General features: G+C 40.2%; 1 protein-coding gene across 1 annotated transcript in view; it reads right to left on the bottom strand.

Annotated features, from left to right (window-relative positions):
- The window catches only part of whrna (whirlin a), a gene marked incomplete at both ends in the record, with an annotated part of 233,084 nt that overhangs the window by 31,664 nt on the left and 176,966 nt on the right, over window positions 1–24,454 (bottom strand). The window contains 3 exons of the mRNA XM_079257072.1: window positions 859–891; window positions 1,290–1,511; window positions 9,081–9,293. Of these exons, the coding sequence (XP_079113198.1) occupies window positions 859–891; window positions 1,290–1,511; window positions 9,081–9,293 (468 nt within the window). The remainder of the gene's footprint in view (window positions 1–858; window positions 892–1,289; window positions 1,512–9,080; window positions 9,294–24,454) is intronic.

A 24,454-nucleotide genomic window follows, 5' to 3' on the forward strand; every position in this document is an offset into this window, starting at 1 on the left:
GCTGTTATATGAAAACGATTATTATAAACTGAACTAAAGTGGATCATATGGATTATTTTAACCCTTTAATGCATCATGTCCACTACAGTGGACACCTATTTCTTGTATATTCATAAGTGAGGATGGTACATTTGCAATTTTGCTACCCGATATACTGAAGAATAAACAAATGTAGTATGGCATTGATGTTTTAATATTTCACGCATGAGGGTTAATTGGATTATAATCTGCATCCGAACCTGAAAATACTACTGCACCTGCAAATCTGTATGTTTTGCTTCAAACCATCACCTGATTGTTACTGTTTTTATGGCATATGCTGCTGACCTCTTGGCCAGGCCACCCTTGTGAAAGAGATCCTGATCTCAATCCATTTTTATCTGGTTAAATAAAGGTTGAAAAAACAGGGGAAAAAATGGACTGAACAATGTTTAAAAGCTTAATTTGTCATGAATTGGTGCTAAAAACTGGTAGTTTCCACCCAACGGCTGGTGTCACAATGGCTACAATCATCTGTCCCGTCTCCAATAAAGTTCTTTAGAAAAAATGAACAAACTTATAACCATTCAATCTTTTCTCATCGTAAGAGGGATTTCATTCACATAAAACCAATCAGACAAAACCAAAGCCATTCATGGCCCACTTTGTTAGGACTCTAAGAGCAGCAGCCAAGCCAGAGAAAGAGAAAAGAAAGATTAAAGCACAGCAAACACATTCACTGCAAAAGCTCAAACCATGACAAATTTTTTTTTTTTTTTGCTTAAATTTCCCTACAACTTAAACATGTCTTTGCTTCTCTGTGTATTCTGTACGTGTGTGTTTCTGATGAAAGTAATCAAGTTCAGCTAAAACGCCTACCTCCATCATATCTATCAGCCAGAGCAGTCTTTCCTACAGAAAGGTGAGAAAAGGAGTTTTTATTTAGCACAAAGTGAGGCGGGTGTAATGGAAGTAGGAGATAAAATACGACTTATCAAACATAGACTAGAATGACCTTTCAGTCTCAACAAGTGGCTGGTGAAATGTGTCAATATGTCTTTCCATAATTAAGCTGACAGTAAAAATTAAATCAGAATGCAGTCTTTAGCTCTGCGTCACGCTCAAAGCTGACAGGAAAAGAAGAATGAGCTGAAAAAAAACGGCACTTGTAGGATACTGACAGCAAGACAAATTTTTTTTCCTGTAAGGAGAAAATGTTACTTTCAACAGACCTCGGCACATAATCCCTGTTGTAAATCTAAACTGGTTCAAATGAATCAAAGAAGCCGCAGGTAATGCAGCTAGTTTACCCGCGCAGAGCTGAGGGTGGTGTTGGTCATGAAGCTGGCTGAAGATGATGTCAGGGTGTCTGGATATGACACCATGGACAGAGAGTCTGGCTGCACGGCTGCTGCTCCGGCCATTCCCCGCCGCGCTTTCAGAGCCTGAATTTCACGTCGAAGCACCAGCCCATCGAAGCGCTCCAGGTCCTGCGGGGTGACCAGACCTCGAACTTCTGACAGCAGAGAGAACTGCGACAAGGACGGTGCAAAGAAAAAAGGAAAAAAGAAACAGATTAAAATAGGTTGCATGAGCAAAGAAGAATGTTTGATGTGTTATTTATTATCAACTCTCTTTGATGTTTGACCTTCAAGATGCTAAATAATAAAAGGATTATTTAAAATTCAATCATTGTTTACTATGCAGCCTACGCAAGTGTGAAAAAGCATCTCGAGGTGTTCAAACCACAAAGTGTATAACGTAAATGGAAGTGAGACTTCTCTTTACAAGCAGTTAAGTTTTATTGCCAGTGGTAAACAGCACATGGAGACATTGGTTCGCTGATTAAGTCACGGCTTCTTTCACTCCATCTCTGATATTCCATGTTCCCACGGAACGGAAAAAGCCTCTTCTTCTTCAGTCAGATTCATAAAATAGTTTCTCGTATTTTAAGTAATAGTTAAATTACTTTTATTTGCCTTTACGTGTTTGAATGGTGCTGTCTGGCTACACCTCTCTGAGCTCCTACCCCTCAGGCACTCAGGTCAGATGACCAACTTCTCCTGACTTTGCCAAAAACTAAATGGAAGCTCAGCGGGGACTGGGCCTTTGGGGTGGCAGCACCTAGACCAGACCTCTTCAAATGGCAGCCTGCGGGCCACATGCGGCCCAGAACCAACTTCTATGTGGCCCAGCTTATGTAAAAGAATAAAGATATTAATAAAGAACCTTCAGTCATTCCTACGCTGATTAAGTAGCCTACAATCCTACAAATTTGCAGACCATGAATGCAACACCTGGTTGCCTATCAAAATTAACCCCAGCGCGTGTTTTTGTGTTGTGAAGTTGTAAGAACAGCACTAGCAAGCATGTCGCTCTGTCCCAAAACGCTAAACTGACAATGAATGACGCAGATTTAACCCCGCCTGGACTGATAAGTGTTTTTTCTGTCACATTCGAGCGCCAAACTGATGTGTTTAATATGCAATGAGTGTGAGGCGGTGTTTAAAGATTATAATTTGAGGAGGCACCACATCAAGAAGTTTAGTTTGATATGATCTTTTTATGTTAAAAGTTAGGAGAAAAATGGGCTCTAACTGGAATTTTCATTTTATTTTGTGCAGTTGCCCCAAGCGGCAACCTCCAGTGGTTAAAAGTGAAGCCTATGTGGAAGTGCATAAAACTGCAGTTCCTCCTTCATCCATTAGGGGCTGCAAAACAGAGCAAATCCCCACAGACTCCCATGTTAAAAAGGCCAACTTCACGGCAGAAATAAACATGTTTACAGCCTGATTCAAAAATCAATTTTTGGTTTAATAGGTCAGGTTTACCTTCATGACAACTGTGGGGGGGAGTGAATTTTTTTTCTAACTCGCCCGTTTAAAAGTAATTTAATTTCGAAGTTCGGCATATTTAGAGGCGTGTCCTTTTGATTGACAGGTACCAATCTCCCACTTTAAGTAAGAAGAATGTAGAACAACCGCGGTTTTTAGCCGGTTAACAACGTGACTTAGCTTTAGCCCGCTTACCTCGCTTAGCTGGTTATCTCCTGTTATCTCCAGGTTAGCTCGGTTAGCTCTTAGCTACAGGCAGCTTGGAGTTACCTCGATGTCAATCATCCACCAAGACGCTCACAGCCCCCATCTCAGCTCCACCTCTTTGCCCATATTTGTATTTTCCGGGCGAGATGACACGCATGCTCCTGCCAAGATGGCGATGGTAGGAACCGCCCACCGAGCTTCAATTCAGCTCTTCAGAAACCTATGAGTGACGTCACGAGGGCTCCGTCCATCTCTTTATATACAGTCTATGATTTGCCCTTGTCATGTGGGACTGAATTTAAAATAGAAAAATTAATAAACTACTTCATTTTCAAAATGTGTCTTTTTTTAAATTAATTTATTTAATTTTACTGATTCATTTTTCCCTTACTTTATTTACTGGCACTGATAATTTATTTTATTTGAAAATCTAGCCCACCTTAATATCTAATTGAGTAGCTCTTACCTAGACTATGGAAAGCAGACAGAAAAGCAGCACCTAGCTGCTTTTCCGTATTAGACAGGCCTCCTCTGTATCTGTTTTAAAATGTCTGCTGAAGACCCATCTGTTCACGTTGGCTTTTTGTACAAAACGATAAGTTGAAATTTTGATCTGATTCTAGTTTTTAGTAATTATTTTGCAGTTATTTCTAGTATTTTACATTTTAATGTGCTCTTAAACGCTATTTATGCTATTTAGTTATAATTCTACACATTTGTTTTTAAAATGTCTTACAAATAAAGTTGAATTACAGTGTCTTCCTGTCCTCCCCATGAGGATTTTCCACCATAATCCATGGTTGAAAATTGATAAGGATGAAGGATCCAAACACAAGACTACAGGCGGGTAGATTTAACAATTCACTAAACGTAACATGAAGAAAAACAACAAGAAACAGAGAGACTGAGGATGTGGTGTCAAACAAAGAGAGACAAAGGCATATTTATTTGCAGGAAGGTAATGACTAAATACACAGTAGGCGTTGAATTCAAAACATGATGCATGGTGTAAGACAAGTGAGACTCGCTGGAAACACAAGAATGGGCTGGTCATTTAACCACAAGCAAAGCTGAGTGGAATATAGAACAGTATAGAACAATGCAAAAGTCAGACACAAAGCAAACATTAAAACAGAGACAAGAAACCGTTAAGTAACATCCAAAACGAACAATAAATGCCGCTAGAATACAGCGAATTCATCGTCATGGTGGAGATGATGTGAACTTTGTGACATGGTGCATCATCCTGCTGGAAGTTTCCATCAGAAGATGCTACACTGCGCTCACAAAGTGACGGACATGGTCAGCAACAGAGCAGGCAAGACAGACCAGGCAACATTTTTCCAGTCTTCCACTGCCCAGTTTTTATGATCCTGTTTGAATTGCTTTCCTGTGCTTGGGGACGGCCGCCAGCTGCTCGAGCCTCGAGGTTCTCCAGGCCTTCCTCTTGCCTGCGTGTGGGAAGGGCCACATTGGCATGATCACTCTTCTCTGAACACGTTCCACTCTGTATGTTCTGCATGTGACACAGTCACTGAGTCGACTGCAGGTTCATTTACTAACAACGGCTGGTTTTCTTCCTGTGTCAGATTTAGCTTGTGAGCTACAAATGTATGTAGGTTGTTCTCTTTTTCAATCTTTCTTTTTTTTATTTTCTTTCTCTCTCTCTTTTTCTCTCTACAAGTTGTTTTCTGTTTTCTCTTCTTTTCGATTCTCTTTCTGTCCCTCTTCTGTCCTCTCCGGTCCGGTCCAGCAGTACAAACTTTATGATACAAAAAAAATTTTAAAAAAAGAAAAAAAGAATTGCTTTCCTGTTCTTCCCCGACAGGACTGTTACTTAGTGGTCTTCTGCCCATCTGCTTCAAGGTTGGAGGCGTTGTGTGTTCAGAGACAATATCTTGGTTGGAACTGGAGATTATTTGGCTTCCTGTTTGCTTTCTTTCATCTCATTTTCATCCAAACAACTGCAACTTCTTGTATATTTTCTCTTCTTCAGACCATTCCCTGTACACTAGAAACGGCTGTGTGTGAAAATCCCAGTAAATCTGCAGCGTCGGAGACACTCAGACCAGCAAGCATGCTACATTAAAGGTCACTTCAATCCCCTGTCTTCATCACCCTGATGCTCAGTTTGAACTTCAGCAAGTCATTTTCACCATGTCTACATGACAAAAGTCATCGAGGTGATGCTATGTGATTGCCAGGTTCGGTGTGACTTATTAGAAGAGCAGTAAGTGTACATGTACTTTCTCTCCTGTAGTGGGGGCAGGACATTTTTTGTATATATGACTGGTATGATCACATCAGCCGGAAGGCTTGATTTTCTCAACATGGAACTGCAGATAATTCCTGTGGGATCATGTCTGTGTTATTCCAGCTGAGTAGCTGCAGTTTGTTTACCTGTGTTCATGTTGACTTTGTCGGACAAGACTGTAAACTAACAATCCAATCAGCAGCTGAGGAGATTCTCATTGGTTGCTTGACAACATATTTCAGGCTGTATGCTCGATTCATTTTCTGAATGCATAAATAGATGAATCAATGCAAAAGAGAAACGAGCTTCTGATTCAAATTAATTGAACCTCTCCAACAGCTTCTCCACAAGCCTGTAAATATATTGTTCATTTGAATCAGGTGTGTTGAAGCAAAGTAGCCTCTAAAACCTGGAGAGGAGTGGAACCGGAGGACCCGGGACCTCATGCACAAATGCTGTGTGGGGAAAAATGTTCCACAGTTCATGATGTTGGTATGTACAAACAGGTCTGTGCTTACCGCCTGCAAACCCTTTATATTTGAGATTGACAAACTATAAATTACTAAAAGTTGCCGTTTTGCAGTAAAACATGTTCCTGTAAACTTTCTGAGGTCAAGATGGATTCGTTGTCACACATTTGAGCATATATAAATGCACCTGAACTACAAAATAAATCTACATGCAACCAGTTTTGTTCTCCACACTAAAGCAAAATTCCTGCAGTTTTCTCTGTTCATGTCATGTGAAGATATTAAGATGATTTCTAGACCTCAGGAAGAAAAGCTGCTGTGAAATGACAACCACATCCATCGAATGGACTGTGATTCTCACTGAGATAAGAAGTGTTGGATGATCATGTGAATTAAGGACATGTCTCTGAGATTAACTCTTCAGTTGATGATTTTACTGAGTCAGTTGCTGTTTCGTCTCATTTATTCACACATCTTCCTCACTGTATTCCCGGCTTCTCTCTGGAATTCCAGCTCAGCGTTGTTCAGACTGGCGTCCCACAGCAGCTGAGGTCTGGGGAGCCTCAGATCTGTGCACCTCCTGTTGCACAGCCCCAGTAGGGATGCTGTCAAATACCTGAGCCGTAGCTGCGGATGGTGTGACTGCGATGCTGCTCTCAGTCTAAAATGTGGTTGCAGGATGTCAGAAAGATTATCTGAAGATGGAATCTCAATTATCGCTCAGCTTCCTCCGCGGGCTGCAGAATCCCACTCATGTGCAACATTCCTTATTATTACATTCATTTCAACGTCGGATGTTTTTGCTTTATTTCAGGTGCGGTGTAATGATCCAATATATGACTGAGAGGTGATTCGGTGAGGATGTTAGCAAGTTATTACAGCAGATATGACTTTTGGCCTACTGCAGTCTGTGTATTTATTCCAGATAACCCATAACACTGGATCAACAAAGTTCTTTCTACAGACAACAGAGTATTATCAACACTGGAAAAATGATTATCATATTAACTAGAGAAGACATCTAAAGCTTTGGGTCCAGCTTTGAGGTTGCTCACTGTTAGTGAACAATTCTTTGTATTCATCTGCAACTTATCAAATCTCTAACAACTGTAGCAGAAGAATAAAGACTCCGCATCTGTAGTCAGCGTCTCAATAATGGTTCCACATCACTGAACACAAAAAGTCTGTAGTCAAACCAAACAAAGACTAAAAGGACTATTGCTGCACAAACTATTAAATTTCAGTATATTAAAATACATTTAGGGGTGGGACTCAATTAAAAAATTGATCTATGTAATTACAGGCTGTGCAATGAATTAATCTCAATTATTAACATTTTAATCTCATTATAAAAGTTGAATGGATTTTAAGGGATTATTAAATCAAACAACAGTAAGAGATTAATATTGTAAACTCAAGCTCTGTTAACGTCTGGAAAAATGCAATTTACGTTTAAAACTGTGAAAAATAAATAGAAAACATCCCTGACCAAAACTGAACCAAAGTTATAGTGTCCTTTTAAATATATTTTAGGTATATTTTATACTTCTTCCTACTAAGTTATACTTCTTCTTACTGAGTTATACTTCTTCCTACTCCTTTTTGGACTTGTCAACTGAGTGCATTGGTATTGTTAAATGTCTATATGTATGAAGATATGCATGTAAATGTAATATGTATGTATATGTATATATGTAGGTATGTGTATATATGTACATATACAGCACATATGAAGGTAAATATATTTTTACCTGTCTAAAATAAATCTATGAAAAAAAAAACTTTACCTAACAGCACAGCTCCAGCTATTTGCTAATCAAGAGTCTACAACATGTTATAGTAATTCTAACTTTTTAAAAGTTTTCATTCATTTCAGAGGCGATCACTTCCTGCTCTGACTGCGCAGTTCTAGGTGTAATGGAAATGTTCCTCATATCTCTCGCTGGACAAGGAATACGGGATCCTGCCAAGATGAGCTGAAAGAAGTGGCCAGGAAGAGGGAAGCCCTGTAACCCGACCTTGGATATGCAGCAGTATGGATCAATGTTTTATGATCATTTAAAAAAAAAAATCTATAAAATTTTTAAAAAGTTAAGTCTCTATCAAAACTATATTCTGTGATTTGCAATAATAAGTTTCATAGTCTTCTTCAATACACATTTGTGTGAGTAAAATGATGTGTTCATAAAACTGTTCAGTCAGCGGCATCGTTAGAAACATTACTCAAAAATTTATGGAGTATTTTTAATTACATTTACAGAATATACCAATATTGGAATAATGACAATAATAACATCTGATTAGATATTGGGGAATGTTTTAAATGATTCTTTGAAGGTGCATGGCAGATGCAAATCATCTCTTTGTAACAGCCGAGTCTTTCACTAGTGTAAACAAAGTATTGCTGAAGCAATATAAAAGCCTTAAAATGATATGAATCATGATTTTTTTTTTTTATGTTGATCCTTATAAATTTTTCCTGTGATCGTCAAACTTTCCTTTATGCTTCATAAGCATAGTTGTTCCACGGACAACAAGAAATCATTCTTTGAACTACCGAAAAGACACAAAAAACCCAGAAAGACGTGATCACCTGCTAGCGGCTATCAAGCTAACGACTTCAGAGTCCTTCTAAACATTCAGCAGCCAGTTCAGATTGTTTTATGACTGCTGATGGAAACATGTATATTGATATTACTGCTTAAACCACTTACTGCTTTTGTGTAGACTCCAATAAAAAAGCCTTGACATGTCCGCTAACAGTAATAATAACAAACGTCTGTTGCTGGTCTTTATGCAGCTCCAGTACATTCATTCAGTTCTACTGCCGCTAGCTTAGCATCACATCCTCTTCCAGCCTTCACAGTGACAATATCAATATTACTGCATGAAATTATGGATAATTTCTTTTTATCAAAGACCGATGGAGAAACTTAAAACTATGAGAACAAGTCGCAAACATCAACGGCTAGGAAGATGGGCTTGTTTTCATTGACAAGCTGTTCATGATCCCTCCACAACCAGATTGGGATGTAGGTTTGTGCCATAGGGAGACAAGATGATATTGCCATTAGAGCATCAAAAGCTAATGCCCATTACTATTGGAGCAAAACACAATTACAATAGCTTGGTTTTGTGCTCTCTACATGCTTTTAGTTTGTGTTTTTTTTTGTGGAAAAATCAGGAAACATCTGAAAGCCAGAAAGAAAACAAGAACCACCCCCTCAACACCACCTCACCATTACGCTTCTGTCAGACAGAGAACACAGCCTCAGACTCCTGCTGAGAGAAAACTGCCTTGTTTTTGTTGTCTTTCTTTGCTTTGTTGTACCTCACCTTTGCGTGCGTGTTTAGAAGCTCGAACAGAGCCATGACCAGCTGCTCCACTCCGATGTGTCCATCCCGGTACTCCTCCACGTAGTAGCCCATGGTCTGCCGCTCCGCCTCCGTCAGCAGGTGACGCGCCTGCTCCTCCAGCATGGCACGGGACTGGTTGACCAGACTGGACAGGGTCACTTGTGAGCCCGCCACACCCTTATAAAACCCCGACTGAAACAGAAAAAAAGAGAAAACTTACATCACTCAATTTCTGAAATTGATTTCCTGTCATATTTTTATTTTTCTGGGTGATGAAATGAAGTAGAAAGGTGACTTAGTGGTGAAATACGACAAATGCTGCTTTTATTCTTGATTTAACCTCCGTTAAATCAGGAGATTTGGACTTTAGCTCTCTGAAACTCCTTTTTGCAAGAGTGTTTATCTAAAACAGGCAGCTCAGCCTGAACGGACATCAGTAGGTGCACAATAGCAGAATACACAGTAAATGGGAATATGATGGAAGAAGATGTTTAAAAGAAGGGTGGAAATGCACTGATTTAGGCAGAAATAGAAAAGTAGGGGTAGACGGTGAGGTAAAGGGTCCACATTCTGCAATGCTGTGATTGTGGAAAGAGAAAAAACTGCTACGGATAGAGGAAGATTTGGGGGTTACATAGGCAAAAAAAAAAAAAAAGAGAGAGATCTTTAGGGATTTGGAAGGATAGGAAAGAGAAGAAGGAAACAGAAGTAGGACATGCAAATGTTTAACATGACATACAGAACAGCTCCTGCTAGATGAAAGAGGAGGACCACAAATAAAGAGAATGAGAGGGAGCAGATGGATTGAGGGGAGGACGGGGAGATAACTGAGAAAGTGACAAGAGGAAGCAGATCAGGGTGAAGAGAAAACGAACAAGGACAGAAACTGCACCCACATACTCTGACGCAACCATCAGTATCTTTGTCCCGAATGTATAAATTATCACTGTACTCCTGCTTTCCCCGCCATCCCTCAAACGACCATTATCTTAATACTTTGCTGCAGGACAGAAGCTGTGATGTTCACTCTGTTTTTTTAATTTTTTTTTTTTTATTTTCTAATTTCACAGCTGTCACTGATGAGCCAGCTGGAGCGCCTGCCAATCACAACCTGGCACTTGTGAAACTCGCGAGCTGTCAGCATCTCTCCTCAGCTCTATATCAGCTCCTTTTTGCCCCCTCACTCTCTCTCCCTCTTCCTTTCTCAGTTATGTGCCCGCCTGTGAGCAGCTCTTCCTTAATTAACTCCTTAATCAAAGGCTGCACTTCAAAGTTACAGCTTCGGGGTCTGCTCCTGCATGAGTATTTTAGAGGCAGAAACAAAAGAAAGACAACGGTCCCGGTGCGGTCCTCCTCTCCTCCATCTTCTCTGCCTTCTTTCACCCCATTCTCAACTCTTGCCCACGCTCCGGCGACTGTATTATCAGCTGTAGTAGTTGCGGCGCCCCAGTCTGAGTGGAGCCAAGGAATTCTAAGAGCCCAAGGTGAACTGAGTCGCTACCCTGCCTGAATCTTAATAACCGCGATGCTTACCATCAGAATTTCTTTAAAGCATCCGTGTCCCGCTTATTTAGCTCAAGGGCGCAGTGGAGGGAAGCGACGGGACCACACAAGTCGGTCCTTCTATCTCTGTCAGATTCGAGAGCATACTGACATTTGAAGGAGTTAATGAAATCGCTCGTCACTCAACCGGAGTGGAACTCCTGCAGACACCTGCTAATGAGGTCCGCTGCAACAACACGAACAGGGGCTTTTTTTTTTTGGTCTATGAAACTGTTGTTTTGTCGCTTCAGTGAAGCTCGTCCATGTGCTGAATTTTGTCCATCATTGTGGTCATTTATTGGCTTTGTTCATGAAATGCAGAATAAACTGATTGGTCTTTTTATTGCAGTGACAAACAATGATACCCTTCACCACAGCAGACACTGGATCAATACAACTACAGCCATTAAAATGTCTGGTGAAAACCGAACGCAGGCTTTTAACAACTTAAAATAGGGGAGGAAAGGTTGAAAAGAGACTATTTGAAGCTTTTCTGTGTTTTGGGGAAATAAAGCAGATGTCAAAGTACTTTTCATTAGCTTGCAGATTGTACGACAGGTTGACTGCACCTGACTTATCTAAGAGCATCTCATTAAACGGTGTTTATGTGAGCCCTTCACTTCTAAAATAAATTCACAAAAATGAAGCGGCAAACAATGTCTCCTAAAAACAGCTAATTTGGAAACACAACAAGGTAAAAAACATAAATTGGTATGTTTAGTTGTTTCCTAATTCATCCCAAGGACTGACAAACAAAAATTGGGATGCAGTGAAAAAAGTAAATAAAAATATAAAATTCATGAATCAAATATTTTATTCATTCATTCATTTTCCGAACCGCTTATTCCAATTCAGGGTCGCGGGGAAGCTGGAGCCTATCCCAGCCAGCTTTGGGCGACAGGCAGGGTACACCCTGGACAGCTCGCCAGTCCATCGCAGGGCCACACACAGAGAGACGAACAAACACTCATGCTCACTCTCACTCCTAGGGGCAATTTAGAGTGACCAATTAACCTATCATGCATGTCTTTGGATGATGGGAGGAAGCCAGAGTACCTGGAGAGAACCCACGCATACACGGGGAGAACATGCAAACTCCACACAGAAAGGCCACTGACCAAACCCGCCAAGGATCGAACCAGCGAGGCCACAGTGCTAACCACTGCGCCACCGTGCAGCCCTCAAATATTTTATTCCTTGTTAAATTTAAACAAGATTTCGGATGTTGAAACTGAGACATTTAACCATTTCATGGACATTTGGGATTTAATGCAGCAGCATTGTTTGCTTGTTTGTTGATGTTTGTCAGTGTGTAGCTTCTTTTTTTTTTTTTAACAACTGTCTGTAAACATCTGAGAAGTCTCACTTTCAACATCTGATCTGCTGTTGATGTACTGCTGTGAATAAAATATGGCTTTGTGATACTTGCACACCATTGCATTCTGTTAAGTACATTTTACACGGCATCCCAACCTTTATGGAAATGGGTTTGTTAGAACGTTGACTAATGATATTCTAGCAACTTGTTTTCTACTGTAGTTTCTTGTTAACTGGCCATGAAAGTTGATATTGTCAACATAATCGATGCAGATTCTTCACAGTGATCACAGAACTGCTTGGAAAGGAGCCATTAAAGTGTAACAAAGTTGTCAGAAGTAATCTAGTTAATTGTACAAATGTTTTAGTTAAGAAACAAAACATAAAACTGAATTGTCTTTAATTGTCGCAGACCAGGAGAAGCTGAGCGAAGACAAGACTGGGATTGGACGAGCTGCGAGGATCATTTTGCTATATTATGTTTTCTTTTGCTTTTGTTTGGCTAAAAAGTAGGTCAAAACCCCCAAATGTGGTGGAAAAAGAAGAGATCTGAAGAAATAACAGAGAAAATGGACATTAGCAAGAAAAACTGAATCACACTGTTGCCAAGAAACATAATGACCAGTGATTCTTCAACTGGACTGGATACTGGCCCTGATGAGCAACCACTGCTCAGATTCCTGCCCAGTACAAAGTAGGATTTTAAACCATCTGGATGCACTTTGTGTGAGTTAAAAATGTTAAAATCCCAAGAAGAAGCTGTCCTGTAACTGCCTGTAAGTAACAAGCTGGTTTTATACCAAAATCTGATTCCTGCCAAAACTAACCCACTTTTCAGTCCATTTAATAAACCAACTACGGTGCTTTTAGCTAAATGTTTATTTTATTGAGTTGCTCTAATGTTAATTCCTTTCTATTCTCACAAAGTTTCCCTAAACAGTTTCCCTCTGAGTGCTCTCTCTTTGTCAGGAGTGAGGTCCTGCCTCAAGTGGAGGAGTTTAAATATCTCGGGGTCTTGTTCACAAGTGAGGGAAGGATGGAGCGTGAGATCGACAGACGGATCGGTGCGGCGTCTGCAGTAATGTGGACTCTGCGCCGGTCTGTCGTGGTGAAGAAGAAGCTGAGCCAGAAGGCGAAGCTCTCGATTTACCAGTCGATCTACATTCCTACCCTCGCCTATGGTCATGAGCTGTGGGTCGTGACCGAAAGAACACGATCTCGTATACAGGCGGCTGAAATGAGTTTCCTCCGCAGGGTGGCCGGGCTCACCCTTAGAGATAGGGTGAGGAGCTCGGTCATCCAGGAGGGGATCAGAGTGGAGCTGCTGCTCCTGCTCATTGAGAGGAACCAGTTGAGGTGGCTCGGGCATCTGGTCAGGATGCCTCCTGGACGCCTCCCTGGTGATGTTGTTCCAAACCCGTCCCTCTGGGAGGAGACCCTGGGGAAGACCCAGGACAAGCTGGAGGGATAATATCTCTCAGGGAACTCTTTTGGATACCCCCCACAGAGTTGGCAAATGTGGCTGGGAAGAGGGAAGTCTGGGTTTCCCTGCTTCAGCTGCTGCCCCCGCGACCCGACCCCGGATAAGCGGCAGAAGATGGATGGATGGATTTTCCATGGCACACCAACAGCTGCAAGCTACCAAGATTAAATTCAGCTTGCTTTCCTAACAAATAGCACACATAATATGCACAAAGTACCAGCTGCAGCCATGATGCTTTACTAAGGGCTCAACATTTAAAGTCATACATGAAGATGGCATATATATGAAGCAATGAAAAGCTCATTCACAGCTGCATCAGTGCATGCATGGAAGGAAAGAGTCATCCCATCACAAAATCAACAATCTATGACTATCATACCCTTGGAGACATCATGGAAGATCCTCTGGTTTCATGTGAGGTGTCACATGTCAGGCTATATTTTAACATCATATCAAATGTTTACAAGTCACCAGAACTTACAAGAAAGAAGAATAAAAAGAGAAGCAACTTGGAAAAAATGCAACTTTGACTTGAAACATCTGAGTTTTTTCCTTCCCACTGTCGCCCCATGCAACTCAGGACGGGGGATTGGATACAAGTCAAGATTCAATGCAATCTGTTGGTTTTCCTGAACCACACAGTTTATTATAAATTGGCTCAAATTGATTTATCTGTAAAGTGTCCTGAAATGACAGTGTTATAAAATGGTGCTACATAAGCAAAGCTGAATTGAATTGAAATAAATTACAGCTTCCCCGCGACCCTGAATTGGATTAAGCGGTTCAGAAAATGAAATGAAATGAAAAAAAAAAAAATTACAGTGACCTTTGTCATGAAGAAGAAAGAAGCCAAGCCAACTTTACTTTTAAAACACTTTAAATAAACAAGTACAGTAAAAAAGTGGAAAACAGATTAATTTTTTTCTTTAGAAAACATCAGTCAATGGATTATGAGGAGATTTCTGAGGTAATTTTGCTCAAGCTGTCATTTCTATACATGTTGTGGTCACTGTGTAATAACATGCTTAACATCAATCACATCCTAAGCTCATATGTCAAGGTTTTGTCACGGGAAGATGATGGTGTGGAACCAAATGCAAGACAGGAGGCAGTAATGCAGAATGAAAATGTATTTAATGCCTAAAAAAACTCAAAAGCAAACACATGAAGCTAGCAAAAGCACAATGAACCAGACACTGAGAACATTAACCAAGGGGTATAAATACATGGAGGGAGTAACTAGAAACAGGTGAAATGAATCAGACAATCAAACCAGCTGAGCTAAATAACAGGAAACTAGAGATGAGGGAACTAAACATGGAAAACTACAAAATAAAACAGGAAACCTAAAAAAAATATAGAGATATCCAAAGCATGACAGGTGTGTACGCGGTGAGGCTGACAGACGGTGAACTGTCAGTCTCTACAACCATAATAAAAGCTTTGGTATTCTCATTTGCATTGTCCAGAATGGACTAAAAAAAAAGAAGAGGATTAAGTTGCAAAGCCATCCATTGCTGCCTGTGTTCATGTCAACAATGCTGACCAATGCATCAGCGTCAGGTGACCAATGAAGACTGATTTGACTGGCTGAATGCTGGTTCAATGTCATCCTGGATTGAAAATTGTCCCAGTGGCCTAGACGTTAGAACTGATGAATTTGGGCAATCTGAAATTTTTCAATTGGATTTTGACTCTTGAAACTAAAAAGTTGGAGCAAAAAATTACCGACAAACTGAAAGGTTTAATTCAGAAAAGAAATCATGTATGTTGATTCACTTTGCTTTGATTCACTTTGATTAAATTTTGCTTTTTGAAATTCAAAAGCTCAAAAAATTCAAAGTCTGGTGGAAAAGATTTACTAACATATATAACAATGTTACTTTCAAAGTGGCATGTTTGTTGGTCTGAGTATTTAAGAAACTGGTGATCTACTGGGATTTTCACAGCTCCTATCATCTCCAGCTGCTTCCTTCAATGTAACAATGTGTTCACTGTACTCCAATGGCATCCGCAGTCGCCAGATCTCCATCCAACGGTAGATTCTCATCATGGATGTGCAGCAACTGTGTGATGCTTCACGTTAATATGGAGTAAAACCTCCTCGTTGAATCCATGACACCAAGAATAAAGGCCATTCGAAAAGAAAAAGGCGTCCAACCAGGTCATGGACGTGCTGCAGTAACAGGTGAGTGTGTGTATGCAATGTTTTCTTTAGTAATGTCTGTTATGTCATTAGTTTATCAAATAGAAACAGACATCATTTTAGATTCTAGTCTTACTGTATTAAATATAAAAAAGGATGACATAAATACATCAAACTGGAGGGTCCCTGCATATAAACAGACAGCCAAAGTGCTTGTGGGGTCTTTACAATATGGCACAAAAACAAATCCAATTACCCAAAATTCCACATTGCATAATTTTCACAACGTCCATCGTGTCTGTAGTGTCTCTGTTTTTCAGCCTAATCCTGACAAATGGATAATTTAATTTTCCCCAAAATGAACATATCCATAATTTGTCACATCCCTCTAATCTACACGGACATGATTGTGTCCATTTTAACCAACAGGCTCTTTGCTCTGAAAATGACAAGATGGGGGAAATGACTATCCCATTGCTATAAAAACCAGCTCTTGTAAGGCTTGGCCTTTCAGAGGAGATGTTGGCTTAAAAAAACTACTGGCTGTTTAACAGTTAGCATCCAGCTAATTAGCTTCCACCTGACATTTTATGCAAACCTCCTGTTTGGTGTTTGCCAAGCAGATATATCTCCAGGAACAGGCAGCAGCGTGCACAGTGAGGCTCACAGATCTTTCCCACTGCTTGATGACAAGCCTCAAACCAGCCTTACTTTCATTCTGCACACACCGAAGAAATGAAATTGACTCAGAATGAGACTGCTAATCGACATCATTGATGGGATGGGTAGTACAATAGGTTTTCTGTAGTTGACATCTCTCTCCTTCTACACAAACACACACATATATTTATATTTATATGTGTGTGTGTATATGTATATATATATATATATATATATATATATATATATATTTATATATGCACAGCAGTATGTGTTTGTGTGTGTTATATTGGTCAGAGAGCTGCTGCATCAGCCAAAGTGTCTCATGCATCAGAAAGTAAAATATTAGCAACCTAATCCATATCTGGGAGCGTTTGCTCTCTAAGATGGCTGATTTATGAAAAGCAGCTGGAAAGAATTTGACCTTTTGATTACTCTAAATCATGAACCCTCTCTGCTTCCAGTGATTGATGACATTTATTTCACATGTTTTTAGTAAACAAAAGCAGATATAATGTGAATGCAATGCAGATACCTGCAGGCGGATGGTATTTGCCGAGTTCACTCAAGTAATGTCTTGCAGCTTGTTTATCTGAATGAAATGATTAAAAGTCCTTCAAATCTTTAGAAACGGTGATTTATGTTTGAGCTCTTGTCATCTCTAATCTTTTGATAAACTACACTGCCATATTTCTGCCGCTTGTATGACAGCTGATGGAGCTGTAGGTTTAAAATACCTGTCAGATTTCTATGCAGTGTAACCAAGGAACTGAACACAATGCTAGCTGTCTCGAGGGGTTAAATCTCTCTCATTACAAACCAGTTTCCTTATTTCCTCTTTCTTTAAGTTGTTTTTAACATCATTAACGTCATCCTTTATGTCCTGCTGTTCTCAGGTTCGTGATGAATTGAAACTAAAATCACGTCGTACCTGTTTACTGTTTGATGTAAACATTATGACCACAGTCATTTTGCAGATTTGCTGCCTCCACAGATCTCTGCAGTGTTGTTTGGCTGGTGTTCATGAAGCAGTGGTCGACTTACAACCAGAATGTTTGTGTTGAACAACTTCATTTCTGGAAAATCCCACATTTGTGTTATTTTTAGTTTTTCTAATCACTCAGATTATGAAAGTGACTGAGGTTGTTTTCATCTCTGCGATCCCAGATTAAAACTCTTCCTCTGTTCTCTCTGGACTCGCCGACGCTGCGTCTCCTGGTTGTTTGTGTGTGACTGTGCACACTGACTTACCCAAGTCTGCCACACTCTTCATCATTTAGGCTTTGTAGCCGTTTCTCCCCCTTATCACCCAGTCAGATGAAGTCAGCTTCAACGTGCAGACATACAGTCCAACGCTTATCTGCATCTTCAGCATGTACGGGACCCAACTGTCTAGGTTATGCTTATTGCTCTTATAGTTATGGGTAGTCTAGCCAACCATTACTTATGGGAATGTTACCTGATGCACTGAGAAGTACCTCGCTCTATTTCTCTAATATATTAATGTATAAATATATACCAACATTGCTGTCTCTAACTTATATCTCCTTTTTTTCTGCAGGTCTTCCTGAATAAGTGCAGTTGTACATGTTGATCTGTCTTTCCTGTCGTCTCCACCTCAACCAGTCGAGGCAGATGGCTGCCCTCCCTGAGTCGGGTTCTGCCGGAGGTTTTCTTCCTGTAAAAAGGGAGTTTTTTCCTTCCCACTGTCGCCGCGTGCATGCTCAGGATGGGGGATTGGATCGAAGTCATGACTCGATGCAATCAGTTGGTTTCTATTATAGTATATGTATGAATTGGCTTGAAATGATGTGTATGTTGATTTGTGTAAAGTGCCCTGTGACAACCTTGTTGTGAAGTGGCGCTAAACAAATACAAAAGTTGAAAGTTGAATTATTAACAGAATTTGTGACATAAAAACAACATCTTCTGGCTGTGATGCAGCTTCATTCTCGTTTTGCACTCAGTCACAACAGAATCAAATCAAATCAAATCAAGCTTTATTTGTATAGCACCTTTCGTGCTTAAAAACAATACAAAGTGAATACAAAGTGCTTTACATTATAGAACAATTTACATCAAAATAGATAAAACACACACACACACACACACATCCATCCATAGTCCCCTTTCACCCACCCACAACAACCCTCACCCATGCCCTATTAGCCCTATAACAGTTAAAAGAAGATGAATGGCTAGGTACATGTGTACCAGATGTGCACCAGACAAGGAAACAATATCCTCAGGGTGCCTCTACACAAGGGGCTAGCTCCAACCACGACCCTCCGCTCTGCCTCCTCTCCATGTCAGCAGCACAAAATAATCTCAACTAATTTAAAACTTCTTCTTTCCCAAAACAAAAATTAATCTAATCCTACAACAGCAACGTGCTGTCAGTAACTTTGATCACTAGTGACGTAACAGTGTTGTAAAAGTGGAAAAAGCAGATTCCTCCTTACTGTGCAGTCCTTCCCCATCACCGCTGTCATCATGCTTTAAGAAGTTCCAAGCTTGGCTCTGTAGCAGCACCGGTTAGTTTTAGGTGTCAGGGAAGTGGACTGGGTATGTCTAATTCTGGTAGAAATCTGTTGGATGATGTAAAAGGATTTATGCAACAACATTACTAAACTTCTTTTTCTTGTTATCTAATGCTTTAACTCACATCTAAACTGTGAAAACATCCAAAAGGTCACGCATCTTCCTTGCACAACATGAGTCAGTTTAGTTTGTTTGACCACTGCTGTGTTCGCTGCAAAGGTCACATGATTTATTCCAAGCAATTACGCCCCATTTCCTGCAGTCAGTAACGAGCAGGGGACCAATCAAGCAGCACCTTTATCTATGATAAATAAAAGGGGGATGGAGGAAGGCTGCCAAAACCAACAAGTCATTTGGTGACTGAATGTATGAATGTTTTCAGTTTGCAAAGCTTGATTCATGGTTTTCTGCAGCTGCACAATAAGGTTGTTTGAGTCAGAGGTAAAGCAGAAAAGGCTTTTGCTTCAGGTTTTTGCTGTTTGTCTCTTTCTTTTTTCTGCTTGCATTCTTAGTAAATCAACATTTAGAGCAAGACGCAAAAGTGAAAAGGTTATTAAGGAACTTCCAGCTGGTCCTGACACAACACAAATGCTGGAGGCATCCTAATCAGATGCCCGAACCACCTCAGCTGACTGTCTGTGCGATGCTGGTGTCTTTGTAACTGGGACACATAAACAGCAGATCAGGTTCTCTGTGAGTAAGCAAAGACTTAGCCAATGATGGATGAAGCTGCCCTTGCTTGACCTATCGTTGTTTGCAAAATGTCAATATGAAACCTCGAGTTCAAGCCTTTCGATCGGCGCCGTCTTGGCCTTTTCTGAAGCTGGAGGTGAAAGTATTTAGAGACGTGAGTAGAGGTGGAGAGTGTTGTTTAAAAGCTAAAATCTGGTTTTGGAAAGATGTATATCACATCAAGACGTGACTTTCCACCAGCAAACCAGCTCAAAGGAGGAACTAAAGCTAGTGCTTCAATAATTACTTAGAAAATCCATTGATTTGAGAGAATTTAATGGTTTTTTAATGCTAGACGTGTTGGTCAGTGTAAATGCACTTCAGGGCACTAATGCATTGGCTTCACATCTGCTGGTGAATAGCTACATTTTTTCCTAGTTGACCTGAATGCACACTGCTGATGTGCTACTGGTGGAACATTAGCTGTAGGTAGCTCATTGATCATCCAGAAAGCAGAGTATTTAGCACACAAACAAGCACACTGACACCACAGCGCTCCAGCCTTTCAGATTTTTTTATATTATTCTCAGATTTTGGAGACTTTTATGTTTTAGGACGAGTCGAGAAAAATAAACAAACAAAGTTAATGGTGCAGTGTGTTAAAAATACTGACATTTACTAAAGACGGGATGGAAATTTAAATACCAAACACAGTTTTGAAAGGGTAAAAAATTAGTCCAGTTCCCAAAAATTCTCTCAGTTATGAACATGTTTTCACTGGTGAGTGGATCCAGTGGCCTCAGGTGCAGCAATGAGCACTTCAGCACTGGCCTCCTACACACTACCCTTCTCTACAGAGTGTCACTCTTCACAAAGTCACACTCGTAGCTGTGAGGGGCACTGTAAAGGGAGAGGGACTGAATGAGTAAGATGGCCAGAAAAGGAAAGCACTCATCGTCATGGCAACAAAAAAGATGCTTGCATGTATGGCTGGTTTGCTGAATTTCTTTTTAGTGAAGCAGCCATTGTGTACATTCAATCTGGTGCACGTTTGAAGGCTGTTTTCCACCTTCATTTTGTAGGCAGACTGGAGCATCGCAGACAGGATTTGGCATGGCTCGAAATATGGTTGAGCCTCCATGAAAACATGCAAACTTAGTGTGTAGAGGGCGGTTTGGGATTGAGCCCGCATGCATATGTGTACCGTCTTCTTCTATGGTCCTTTTTAAGGCATTACTTATCCCAAACGGTGCTCCAGCAACTATGAAACACAGCTGGTGCTGGAAATTAAAGCTCAGAGTTCTCATTTCACACAGAGTTGTTTGTCCGTTTAGGGACACTGTAGTTAAAATGGTGGTACAAATATAGCAGCTGCCATGTATGTGGACCAAGCAGCAACCTCTGGTGGTTAAAGCTGAAGCCGGTGCGGAAAAGACAATAATTGCAGTTCACCCCTCATACACTGGGGGAGGGTTAATAGGTTAGGTTTAATTAGGTTTAATAGGTTAGGTTTACCTTCATGACAAATTTGGGGGGAGTGATTTTTTTTTTTTTTCTAACTCCTCCGTTTAGAAGTGATTTTATTTCAAAATTTGGCACATTTAGGGGCGTTTCCTTTTGATTGACAGGTACCCGATCTCCAGCTTAAAAAAGGATGAATGTAGAACAGCCGCAGTTTGTAGTCTGTTAACAGCATGACTTAGCTTTAGCCCGCTTACTTCCTTTGGCTGGTTAGCTCCTGTTAGCTCTGTGTTAGCTCGGTTAGCACTTAGCTACAACGCTAGATGTCAATCATCCACAACACGCTCACAGCCCCCTCTCAGCTCTACCTCTTTGCCGATTTTTGTATTTTCAGGAAGAGACGAATCGTGACGCCGCTATGATGATAGGAACCACTCAGTGAGGTTCATTTCAGCTTTTCAGAAACCTACGGGTGATGTCACGATGGCTCTGTCCATCTTTTATATGCGATCTATGATGTGAACCCATGCGGAGTAGATCTATACGACTCATTTTATGTGAATAAAAACAAATAGCAACAATTTTTATTGATATGAAAATATTCAGTCATTCAAACTGAACCTTCGAGGTGAATGGGGTCAAATAATAACTTTAATTCATCATTTCCTGGATTATTTATCACATTAAGACGATTGACTCTTGAATAGTAACCCTGGAGTTCCACTGAACGCTTTCCACCCGGCATCCTCTCCCACCAGGAGAGTTTCAGAGCGGAACGTCTGTGTCGCACCTCTCACAAGGATTGCATCAATTCAAATCAAACTTTATTTATATAGCACCTTTCATACAGAAGCATATCAAAGTGCCTAATAACATTAAAAACATCATCGTTGTTATGATGCTTTATAATGCTTTATAAAGCTGCTTTAAAGTGAACAGTAAGTCAGCACATAAATCAGCTGGCAAAGGTCGACCGTGTCTCATGTTCCTGCTCTTTATTTCCTTACAGTGGAGATGTGTGGTGTCAAAACAACCGGTTCAGATTTCCTCCTCCAATATAAATGCACATTTTCCTTTTTACTTTCATTTATGTAGTGAAACCCTGTCTCACCTAATGTCTTGGTGCTGGTACCAGCAGTAGAGAGGAAATGTTGATGTTTCAGAGTAAAATGCATCCAAACTGGACATGTCGTCTTTTACTGGTGAAATCCACCAGATCCACTTTGGTTTTCATTAACATGATTTCCTGACCCAAAAATCCACTCTGCTCTGTTTGATGTGGTTTCAAAGTGGCAAAATAGGACAGATACGTATATTAGAGAAGCGGAAAGCGACGGCGCTTCTGGGATGCTTCAGAGACGCATCTCGGCCCACCAGATGGAACCACCACTGTTGACTAGTGATGCCGTGATCAGCTGCGAAGGCGGCTTCATGTTCACTGTAACCGAGACGTTTTCGGAAATTGTAATGATTAAATATTCCACTATATAGATAAAAATGAGCTAGTTTCTGTGTGTTTCAAACTAATCAAAACACTAAGGTTTAATGGTCTGGTAACATTTCTTGTTTTTTGGTTTTTTTTTTTTAGATCTAATGATTTAAAGACTTCTACTGAGCTCATTTTATATTATCTGTATCTATCACAGATGAGAAAATAGTGTAAAAAAAACAGAAAACCTCAGCTTTTGCTATGGGATGCCTTTTTTGAGCTGAAATGTTCCATAAATCAGGCTGTGAGGGAGCTATTAAAAAGCTTGTCTGGAGAAATTTAGCGTAAAATTCTCCCTTTTATTATCAGATTTGAACACATTTGCACACAAGATGCTGACAAGCACCACAACGCCGTGCTCTGAGTGAAAAGTCAAACTTTAATTAAAATGTAAAAAACATTTGGATGCACATTCAGACAATTTACCATGAAATCATCGCCATAAATGTGTATTTTTTTTTATTTTTATTTCCTTGTATTAGCTTTAAAGAAAGGAAATTGAGATTCTTTAAGGAAAAGAATCTCAAAATTAATCAGGTGCTTAACGGTGAAAAATGTTTCTTTTTTTTTTTTTTTTTACCGGTTGAGTCGTATTTAAAGCTGTTTAAAGCCAATTTATATGAATACCATGATCTTTTTTTCATTCCTTAGTGACAAGAGAAAATGAAATGAAAGGCATATTAGATAATCCCACCAGCTCCTCTGTAGAAGGCAGGAACAAGCCGTGCTGCAGTCATCCTCCTCCTTGGGGAGGTTATTTTGATGGCGCCCCAATTGAATTCACATCTCTTAAAGTTACTTTTACAAGCTCTATAAATCCTCTGTTATATTATTGATATTGCCCCTGTATCCTGTTCATGAGTTAATATTCTGTCTGATCTACGGAGTCAGTGACGAGCTGCGTGGAAACACATTTCATGTCCATTCCTGCTGTCTTAAATGGGACAGAAGGCATGAGAAGACCTGCTGACAGACTGGATCTGCTGGTTTTGAAATCTCACTCCAAAACTGCGTCTTGTCAACATGATGGTGCAAGTTTCCCGTTTATCACAGTGGAAATTCGGGTTCTTCAGCAGTCATGTTTTTTAGCTGCTTCATCTCTCTGTGAGGACACTTGACTCATTCCAGATTTATGTTGTGATAATCACTTCATTATACTTGCAGTGGGACATTCACGTTAATACTTCAGCTGATTGAACTCATCTATCTGCACTTGCAACGTCATGTGTAGAGTACTCTTGTTTATCAGGCCTCATAAATTTGTACTTCAGTTTTTTCTCTTCATCAGCTGGTTTTTACATCATTAAATCAAAATAAAATAAATAAGATCAATCTGAGCTCATATCCAACTTAAGACATACTATTATCGTCAACATCATTGTTATAATGTTTCATGTCTCACCTCTTCTTCACCTGTTTAAATCTTATTCTACATCACTTAGTCGTCTTTCCAATAAGACAAAAATATTGCAAAATTTGTTTATTTGAACTGTATATAACAGGCGGACGGAGCCTCCGAGACATCACCCGTAGGTTTCAGATGAGCTGAATTGAAGCTAATTGGGCGATTCGGTATCTTAGCAGCATCACGCATGCTGTTTCTCCCAGAAAATGGCAAAGATGTGGACCTGAGAGGGGCGCTGTGAGTGTGGGGGTGGATGATTGACATCGATCAAACTCTGACCTGCCTATGGCTAAGCGCATACCGAGCTAATAGGAGCTAATGGGACCAGTAATGGAGGTCGGCAGGCTAAAGCTAAATCTTGCTGTTTCCGGCTAAATACCGCGGTTGTCCTATTTTCTGCCTTCTTGAAGCTGGAGGTCTGGTACCTGTTAATCAAAAGGACGCGCCTCTAAATATAAGAAATTTGAGACAAAATTACTCCTAAATGCATGAGTTTAAAAAAAAAAAAAAAAAAAATCCACTCCTCCAGTTGTCATGAAGGTAAACCTGACCTATTAAACCTAAAATGCTTTTTTGTTTTTAAAACATGTTTATTTCTGCTGTAAACTTGGTCTTTTCAACATGGCAGTCTGTGGAG

Source organism: Telmatherina bonti (assembly GCF_933228915.1).
Source record: "Telmatherina bonti genome assembly, chromosome: 17".
NCBI classification, from domain to species: domain Eukaryota; kingdom Metazoa; phylum Chordata; class Actinopteri; order Atheriniformes; family Telmatherinidae; genus Telmatherina; species Telmatherina bonti.